Consider the following 10,662-nt stretch of genomic DNA (forward strand, 5'->3'; position numbering starts at 1 on the left):
AAAAAAAATATAAAGTAATCAATTGCATTTTTCATCACGGTAAATCTATTGAAACAGGACATTACACTAATGTAGTACGTCAAAATAATCATTGGTTTGAAATAAACGATATGTATATTAAACAAAGACCATGCCCTCGTGGAGCAAAAGATGCCTACTTATTATTTTTAGAATAAATCACTGGCAATTAAAAAATAAAAGTTCGAAAATCTTTCTTGAAAAACCCTTTACGATGTAGATTGTTGGATAATTTTTTCGTTTCAGCGTTGTTTCATACATAAGTACTATCGATATCACCTTAAACTAAATTTTTAATTAACGAATTATTGATTTCATAAATATCGAATTTTACTTAATTACTTATTTATAATGTTTCATATTTTTCAAGAGTTGTGAAATTTTTCTAAAAAACCTTTTACAAGGCAAAAATGTAGGCAAGTATATTAATTGTCTCTATATACTCCCACAGTTGATTTTCTAGAAAATAATGTTTCATACTTTTCAAAAGTTGTGAAATCTTCCTAAAAAAACCTTTTACAAGGTAAAAATGTAGGCAAGTATACTAATTGTCTCTATATACTCCCATAATTAATTTTCTAGAAAATAATGTTTCATACTTTTCAAAAGTTGTGAAATCTTCCAAAAAAAACCTTTTACAAGGTAAATATGTAGGCAAGTATACTAATTTTCTCTATATCCTCCCACAGTTAATTTTCTAGAAAATTCGAGTCTATATTTTTTATGTACTGATTTATTTTTATTCCAATAATTATGGAATTTGACAATGAAATCTAATAATAAATACGCTTGTTTTAGTTTATAATTTCAGGTAACGAAATTAGTGAAATCTAATTTCTAATTTTACATTGTCAAGTATACTATTATTGTTTATGATGATGATAATTTCAAATTCCAGTTAAAGAAAGTTGTGAAATCTGTTAATACATTGTCAAGTATTTCCTTTTTGCTTTTGCTTAGAAAAATGAATTCTAACTTAAACTGATAATTATACCTTCAAGGTGATTTCGATTTCATAGATTGTTATTTTTATAAATACTTGACGGACCCCTCGTCTTGTAGTTTACGGTGTATGTTTATATGTTAAAGTCAAGCTTTCTTGAGAAACAACAGTCTATTCATGGCATAATTAAAAGTATGATTTATTATTTATTCAAGAATTCCAAGCTTGAATTTTATTGAACAAAGGAAGAACAAACATTATAGAACAAACATTATAGAACAAACATTATATAACTAAGCCTTTAAAAACGTTTTCGTCATCATTAACCATTCTCGTTGCCTATGATTTCGTCAATTATAAATCGAGTATAAATAAAAAAATTTCTCAATCATTATATAATAATTGTAATTTTCAATAATATTTTTATGAGAACAGGGTTTACTTCCGGTGATTAAAATCGTCGGTAATTTTGATTTAAGTTCACGACTTAAAAAAAAATAATAAAGTCATTGAGATTACACTCAATATTTTAAAACTTGAAAAGCACAAGTGGTTGTAATATCAACCAGTTGATAAAAATATTATTAATATTATAGTACCATATACAAATTGATATGTCGATTGTTTCACCGATAAACTACAAGACGAGGGGTCCGTCAAGTATTTATAAAAATAACAATCTATGAAATCGAAATCACCTTGAAGGTATAATTATCAGTTTAAGTTAGCATTCATTTTTCTAAGCAAAAGCAAAAAGGAAATACTTGACAATGTATTAACAGATTTCACAACTTTCTTTAACTGGAATTTGAAATTATCATCATCATAAACAATAATAGTATACTTGACAATGTAAAATTAGAAATTAGATTTCACTAATTTCGTTACCTGAAATTATAAACTAAAACAAGCGTATTTATTATTAGATTTCATTGTCAAATTCCATAATTATTGGAATAAAAATAAATCAGTACATAAAAAATATAGACTCGAATTTTCTAGAAAATTAACTGTGGGAGAATATAGAGAAAATTAGTATACTTGCCTACATATTTACCTTGTAAAAGGTTTTTTTTGGAAGATCGACATATTACACGATTTTTTTACGTATTTTAATCGACGAAAATTACAGTAGCTTGTCTGCGCGTATACGCTTGCGTGCAAAGTTTGCGTATGATGCAGTGAGCGTGGGTTCAAGCTTGCGTCGAGCGACTTTAATTTACACATAATAGTTTTGAAGTTTTGAAATATTATTCTTCATAGGCTGTTTCCGCAATTTGTAGATTTTATAAAATTTGTTGCATTCAACTTGATACCCTACTGAGTCGAGAACGAAACCAGCGGGGCTTGCATATTGTTTTATCTACACTTATTTTAGTCGTTTTGAAAAAATTGGCCTGTTCATTATCGTAAGCCATACATATATGTTTAAATAAATATATTTTGGGAAAACAGCGTTATATATATCTACATGTACCCTAACAGCATTAACTTTCAAGTATGCGTAGATGAAAACTTTCTTGAAAAGTCTACCTGTCTAAGTATAGGTATAATTACGCAAAGAGAATCCTTAGAATTCCCATAGCGTCACAATGTCGACGCGGTCGTCCCCGACAAACAGTTCAAAATGACTGCATAATGAGAAAGGCGTTGCAGCGTCAAAGCTGGCCACTGGTATATAGCCTACAGGTATAAGGGTGCCATTCCATGCGTTGCGAAAAATTTCACGGAACGACAAAACCGCAATAGATTTGAAATCTGTAATGGCGGCATGGCGCGAGCTCCGTTCTCCATTGCGTTGCGTTTTCCAAAGTGGCTATTCCCATGGTTGCTGAAAAAAAGCCGCAAAGAGTATTGCAGTAATACCAGTGATATATTTTATTTTCAATTTAGGTAAATATAATTTTACTCAGTTTTATATTTATAAAGAGGTCTTTATGCAACTCATCTCAATTGGTTTTCAGAAGTATTTCGAGAAATTTGCATGATTTATAACCAAAAGTAAGGTTAGAGTGCCGTTCCGTTAAAAAAAGATCCATTTGACTAGAGTCTCGATTTTTTCGCACGCAATTAATTGGCGCAAATTTTAAAAAACATCGTTTATGTTAATAATTTATTAATTTATTACACATAACAATGAAGTCAGATACTTACTTATATTTAATTTTAAGAAGATATAAGGTATTTAGATGTATTTGGAGTTATCAAACAAAAAATAAACATGAATTGTCAAGCAAAATTAACATAATGTAAACAACTTGTAAACAAAGCTTCCCTACTGAAAAAATCACGTGATATACTTAAAATTTATTGATAAAAAAGTATAATTATTTTGTAATTAATACTGTGTAAGTGGATGTTGTGAATGAAAAAATAATACAATTACACAAGAAATTATTACAAAACTCTTTATTGTTTAAATCTGTCATGTCTTACGCACTATCATTATTCTCATGACAGATAATAATTATTATAAGTAACTACGCTAATCTCCAAAAAAAAACTTTTAACCAAAGTAAAAATGTTAGGCGAGTTTGATGTATTGCATACTGTCATGTATGTTAATAAAATAAGGTAACACAATAATATAATTTTTTTTTACTACAAAATTACAGATTAAAAAACAACTAATATTTTTATTACGAAATGACAGATTAAAAAACAATTGAGATCAATCAAAGAAGGCAATTTTGCATAATGAAATTACAAATTAAAAAACAACTGAGATCAATAAAATAAAGTCAAGTTTATAACCATATTATTTTTTATTTATAATTAAGGGCTGAGGCAAATGATTACTAATTTTAATTTAAGTAATATATTGATAATTTACAAAGAATTCAAGATACTACGTAACTTGCCATGCCCGTTTCATTTTATTCGTAGGTAAACAACTAAAATTTTCTTTTTAGGTACGACCATGGTACGGAAGTGCTTTATTATACGTTACAACGTTATGCCAAATTTATTAATATTTTTAACTTCTTACAAAGACTTTTGGAATATGCAAAATTTGATGAATATTATTTAGACTATTTTCTTCAATTACATTAAGTAATCTATATTGGAAATGTATTATTATATAAAACTAATTTTTAAGTTTCTGTACACAAATAAAACATGCAGAAAATTACGCTTACAATCACACAACACCATGAATAATATGAAACGAGCATGGCAAGTTACGTAGTATCTTGAGTTCTTTGTAAATTATCAATATATTTTTTTGTAATTACATTGTGCAAAATTGCCTTCTTTGATTGATCTCAATTGTTTTTTAATCTGTCATTTCGTAATAAAAATATTAGTTGTTTTTTAATCTGTAATTTTGTAGTAAAAAAAAATTATATTATTGTGTTACCTTATTTTATTAACATACATGACAGTATGCAATACATCAAACTCGCTTAACATTTTTACTTTGGTTAAAAGTTTTTTTTTTAGAGATCTCATATCTTTTTAAGTAATTTATTGAAGTATCTTAAATTTGTTCTATTTAATAATACATGCAAGAATACACTCAAAAAGTAAACCATATATATATATATATGTAGTATATGTCAAAAAAGCTTTACTCAGAAAGGAAATTTCAATGTGCATATCAAGATTCATGATAATGTGAAAGCTTTTAAATGCTTAGTATGCGGCAAAAGTTTCAAAACAAGTTGGCAATTAAAAGTACATCAAAGTGTCCATACAGGTTTAAAAAATTACAGTTGTAGTGAATGTAATAAGAAGTTTTCCCAAAATCAACATCTGCACTCAACTCATAGATTGACACATACTGATATATGTGACTTCAAATGTCATATCTGTAGCAAAACTTTTGCGAGAAAAGATGTTTTGAAACAACATTTAAACACGCAACATCCTAAAAATATTTATACATGTAATTATTGTAAAAAAACATACGTTAACAAAAGAAATTTGGAAAAACATATTATGGCTCATATGTCTGGAACAGTTGAAATTGGAAAACCTCCAGTTCTATCTATACCCTTATTGTAAAATTATGAATTACATATACAGATAATACAAAAAATATTGTTTAAAATCATTTTAACACTTATTTAATTAAATAAACTTATTTTGTTTGAAATGTCATAATAGACTTTTTATTCACTTTATAGTTATACAAAAATATACGTGGACCTGATACATTGTTCGTACAAATAAATTTTTGTATAGTAAAAAAACATTACTGAGAACTTTTTATTACACTTGATGGAAATACAAAATTGTATTGAGATATTATGTTAACTATTTAGTATTATAAATTATATATTTGGAACTACAAATATATACTATCGTTTAAAGAGTGATCTTTAAAAGATAGATTTTCTCTTTTTATTATTAGTCTTATAAGCCACTTAACGGTGTAATTACGAATCTTCCTGTTATAAATTAGTCTTTAAAGTCATTTAAATACTTAAACACGCAACTGAAAATCTCACTCACATATTATAAAAATAGAATTGTATTCGAATCTTTATTTAACATTCCAAAGAAATACATTATTTCTTTAAACTATTTTTATAATTTCTAAGAAACAACTTTTATATTTATAGTCTATTACAGTTATAATATTTTTTCATTTGGTATTACATGAATGACTATCACAGATACTTAAAATGAATAATTTAAATGCAAATATTAAATAATAATATAAATAATACTTAAATCTAAGTAATACGTTTCAATCACTAAGTCACATTAGAACTATCAGAACACTTGTAGATCATTTTTTAACACTGTTATAACTCAAAATTCTATCAGACTAGTGGAGTACTTATTTTTTATTTTGATTGTCTACTCAGACTAGGCAGAGCTGAAGAGAAAAAGAAAAACTAGGATGATTCTTCGCTATGATCATCATCTATCAAGCACTTCACAATTTGCTTTCTTTTCTTTTTAGCAGAAGAAGGACTCATTTCATTGAGTTTTGTTGCTACAAGTTTGCCCACTAATGCACAACAATCATAATCTTGACCATCAACTATCTCGTAATCTTTCTTTACTGATACGGTAGGCCTATTCTCTTTGTTTATGATTTGCATAAAACTATTGAGCTGACTTTGTACACTAGTGAAAGCCGATGTTACCATATCATCAGTTTTTCGCTTTTTACGTCTTTGATAATCCGGTAAGAATCTATTTTGAATATCCTTTGAAGACTCATTGTTGACATTTGTATAAGAACTGCAAGAAAATTTTACAAGATAATGATAGAACAATTTAAGTATTAATAATGTTTGAAAAATAATATTTGCATACTTTCTATAGCTGTTACAAGAAAAGAGAGATTTCATCTGATCATAATAGGGCCATTTTCTTCTTTGAGAAGCTCCAGCTCCACTTCTATTTTCTTTTTCTTGTAACATCTTTTCCTTTAGGTACATAGATTGGAACTGTTTCCACCTCTTTTCACAATTCTCGACTATTTTGGGTAAAGAAAAATTCAATAAATGAGATTATAATACATGATAAAATCCTTATTTATAATTATTTTTAAAATACAATTTCTTATAAATTACCTGTATCTTACATGATGTATGCAATTTCTTCCATTGCATTTTCTATAACAATTTTGTCGTGATGTTCAGGTAATTTTTTATTGTAAAGACAAGGTCGAGCTTTTATTAAATCAATGAATAAATCGTCCAATTCTTTCTCAATAATTTCTATCGATGAATTTAAATCGATTTCGTCGAGTACAGGCATTTTAAACACTATTTAAATCCACTATGCAAACAATAGCATATGTAGCGTTTATGTAGCCCGTCAAGGTTATGTTTGAATCTGTCGCATCAGCTGATGAACTGCCCATAAACTGCCCTATACTATTGCAGATTGCACGCACAAGAATAGCCTGTACGTATAACTACTGAATCAACAAGTAATAAAGTTACTACTTTAACAAATTAGACTTATTTTTGATCGGAAATTTTCACAATAGCTGTATTTCTTACTTTATTTTGTAAATTTGTATAATAATTACAGAATGGACCACAATATTTATTTTAATCCAAGTATGCCAGCTGAACATGAGTTTATCGCAAGAGAATTCGAGGATGACGAAAACTTTGATTACAAACTAATTAAAAAAGTGGAAATTTTCACTTTTCTCTACAACAATCAAAGAAAAAAGCCAGAGAAAGTTTCTGCTGCATGGAAAAAAATAAGTGCAAGTCTTGGTAAAACAGGTTAGTGTAAGTTCTTGCAATATTTATAAAATAATTTGCTCCTCACTATCTTCTTTTCTATTCTGCATTTACAACCCTTAGAAAGAACTAGATGTCTGATTAAAATGTGCTTTTGGTAGACTGATTTCTGAAACTTAATACTAGGGCTTCGTTTAATTATACAAACTTTATTAACGATGTTTTACTTTACTGAGTTTTTAGTTCTGACATCTCCTTAGAATTTATTTACTTTTATTTTACATATTACAGATGAGTGCCAAAAAAGATGGTTAAGATTACGCCAATATTACTCGAAGGAACGACAAAGAAGGGAATCAGGAGTATCATCTTATAAGTGGCCACTGTACGATGCAATGGCATTCCTAATCCCATTTATAAAAAAGAAAAGGTAATTTCTTATTTTATTGCATGTATCAATAAAAAAATACTCGATCATCATTGTCGGCTGATTCTAGAACTGGATCGCAAAAACAGAAAGTATCAGCTAGCCCACCTGTAGTAAAAAGCCAAGAATCATCAGTAGCGAATACAAAATCAAATTTGGAGTCAAGGTCTATGAATTCAGATGAATTTGATGGATTTGATGGATTTGAGGATGTGGAATATGACTTTAACGTCGAACAAATAGTAGAAGAGCAGGTATGCAATCAACATTTTTTATATAAATAATGACAGTTTAATGTTAAGAGCAATAAAAACAGAAAGGATATAGGTGACATAATGAACTCCACTTTCAACAAAATACATAGATTTGAAGGTGTAAAAGTGATTAAAGTTTTAATCAAGGTTTTCATGTAAATATAAATTTAACGTTTATTTCCTTTGACAACATTATTTATTTTAGACTCTGCCTACTACTACGTCTCCTGGTACTAATATTGCATCTGCTACTACTGTTGTTCCTGATGATACTGTTGCTTCCGCTGCTGCTACTGTTCCTCGTGCTTTTTCTCCTATTGGTAATTTTCCTGATGATACTGTCGTCCCTAAAAGTCCTGCACACAAGGACAACAGTGATGTACCTGAATCACCTTCGAATAGCCCTAATTTGAGTATAAATTCATTAAGTACAAGTTAATTTTATTATGTATTGTATATCAATGTCCTATTTTTATTTTAGATACCATCTCCCACCGATACATATCCTACAAAAGTCCGTTCTCATGAAAAAAGCAAGAAAAATGATCAACCAAAGGTTAACGATGAGGAAAACAAAATCATAGCAGAACTAATTCACAAAAGACGACAAAAATGTAATGATATTTCAAAAAGAAATAATTTAATTATAAAAGTTATTGATATTATCTTTGATTAGATGTAATTTTATGCGAATTTTCGAAAGTTTTCAAAGATTAAATAAAACAAAAAGTTTAAATTTGTTATATTTTTATTTTTATTATTTACAACAAAAATATTTATTGTTTATAAGTGTTTTTTGTGTATAATAGTGTTGAAGTGCAGTCCTAATAATATTCTATAACCTATAATTATTTTTATTCATTTAGTTTCACGCACAAAAAGAAAAATAGAGAACTCATTAAGTCTTCTATTATGCACATAATTATTTAATAAGTTTTCCATCAATTTAGTGGATTTTTAATTTGTTCAAATGCATGGAAACAAGCAGACGAGAGAGCAAGACACACGGAGGAACAGCGACACACACAGCCCACACAGCATGAAATATTTCCGAAATATTTCGGAAATATCGGAACGAAATATGTGAAATCTTCCAGGAATCTTTCGACGAAATATTTCTGAAATAATGTTATGTCCCTCGAATTCCTATATTGAAATATTTTTTGAAAGAATTCAGAAATATTTCTGAAATTTTTCACGAAATATTTCAGAAATATTACTCCAATAATATCATTTCATAAAATGCCCCGCCTTGCAAATCTCTCATGAAATATTTCTGAAATGTTTCTAAATTATTTTGTGGCACGCAGTCTCCTGGGATTTGTATTTGAAATAATTCTGGAATATTTAAGCAAGCTTCCGTAACATATTTCTTTAAAATATTTCTGATTTATTTCTGAATTATTTCAGTGTTTAATATTTATTGGAAAATTTGCAGTAAAATAATTCCGGAACATACCAGAAAACTTCCATAAAATTTCTTTAAAATATTTCGGAATTATTTCCTAATTATTTCAGTGTTCAATATTCACCTAAAAATTTTCAGTACAATAATTCCGGAATATTCCAGAAAACTTCTATAAAAATTTCTTTAAAATATTTCTGAATTATTTCGTAATTATTTCAGTGTTTAATCTTTACCGGAAAATTTTCAGTATAACAATTCTGGAATATTCCAGAAAACTTTCATAAAATATTTCTTTCCTAGATTTAAGCAACATTTCAAAATTATTTCTTAGCCCGTAGTCTCCTGGAATTTGTATTTGAAATAATTCTGGAATATTTAAGCAAGCTTCCAAAATATATTTCTTTAAAATAATTCTGATTTCATTCAGAATTATTTCTGTGTTTAATATTTACTGGAAAATTTGCAGTAAAATACTCCTGCGAAGTTGATTCTGCACTCGTGTGATTGTCACCCTCGCTTCGCTCGGGCGACAACCCTCACACTCGTGCCAGAATCAACTCTTTCGCACTAGTATCGAAATGTACTATTTTCTGTTCCCTATAACTTTTTGAATAAAGCTTGCAATGGAAAACTGGCTCTGTATCGCTATAGGATTTGGTTTAATAAATCATTCTACCCAATGAAATATCTATCGGACTTTTAGTTTTTCAAAAATCTTGGCAATACGAGCTGGTGTTTACGCGTGTTCACGCGATTGCAGCGCCAACCTTAAAATCTAATTTTACTACTAACTTCTGAAATAAAGATTGCAATGAAAAACCAAGCCTGTAGCGCCGTAGTATTAAGTTTAATAAATCATTCTACCAAAAGAAATTTCGATCGGACTTTTAGTTTTTCTAAAATCTTGGAAATACTAAATACCTAGCGGCGGATTTACGAAGCTATCGCTCCGACATCCCCTTAAGCTGTCAGCAAACCAATGTGTATGCTAATCTTAAACTCAAATTTATATATGTATTCCTTGTAAAAACTATGTATTAGTTGGAATATTACCAAATTGTTGGCTCACTCGCAAAACCCGTATCCCAATCTTCTAATCTGAAAAACAGTTATATCCAAAAATTTATTCCACTAATAGAGTTTCTGTCGAGAAACCTTCAGTAGAATACGTTAAAAAATCTCGGTGGATTCCGGGGATATTATCGGAAACGTTTTTTACCAGGGAACCACATAACTCAAAACAATTATCATGTTCAATTTTGAGTCCATCAATTTAAAATTAATTTTAATTATATAAAAAAAAAAATTTCGTAGACGGAATGGGGACTCAAATGGATAAGACAGCAGCGAATTATGAAATTGCTGAACGAGGTCTTATAGTAACAGTTCAGCGACCAGCGCGTCTCGTAGAAGCTGACTTGGCTATACAGCGAACTGAAAATGAATTTCTA

At 28.6% G+C, this 10,662-nt stretch overlaps 1 protein-coding gene across 1 annotated transcript; it reads left to right on the forward strand.

Moving 5' to 3' along the window:
• The first annotated feature begins 6,522 nt into the window (after positions 1-6,522).
• On the forward strand, positions 6,523-8,485 carry LOC107981832. The gene is made up of 4 exons (XM_031930484.1): positions 6,523-7,164; positions 7,414-7,552; positions 7,620-7,803; positions 8,009-8,485. The coding sequence occupies exons 1-4, from the start codon at positions 6,963-6,965 to the stop codon at positions 8,240-8,242; spliced, it is 759 nt and encodes a 252-aa protein (XP_031786344.1). The 5' UTR covers positions 6,523-6,962; the 3' UTR covers positions 8,243-8,485.
• The last annotated feature ends 2,177 nt before the right edge of the window (positions 8,486-10,662 follow it).

This window comes from Nasonia vitripennis, chromosome 4 (genome assembly GCF_009193385.2).
Source record: "Nasonia vitripennis strain AsymCx chromosome 4, Nvit_psr_1.1, whole genome shotgun sequence".
In the NCBI taxonomy this organism is placed as follows: domain Eukaryota; kingdom Metazoa; phylum Arthropoda; class Insecta; order Hymenoptera; family Pteromalidae; genus Nasonia; species Nasonia vitripennis.

Excerpts from the sequence above, each read along its gene's own strand:
- LOC107981832 (XM_031930484.1), top strand. The coding sequence starts at position 6,963 with ATGGACCACAATATTTATTTTAATCCAAGTATGCCAGCTGAACATGAG. Across the intron at positions 7,553-7,619 it reads CCATTTATAAAAAAGAAAAG|AACTGGATCGCAAAAACAGA; the intron begins GTAATTTCTTAT and ends GGCTGATTCTAG. Across the intron at positions 7,804-8,008 it reads AACAAATAGTAGAAGAGCAG|ACTCTGCCTACTACTACGTC; the intron begins GTATGCAATCAA and ends TATTTATTTTAG.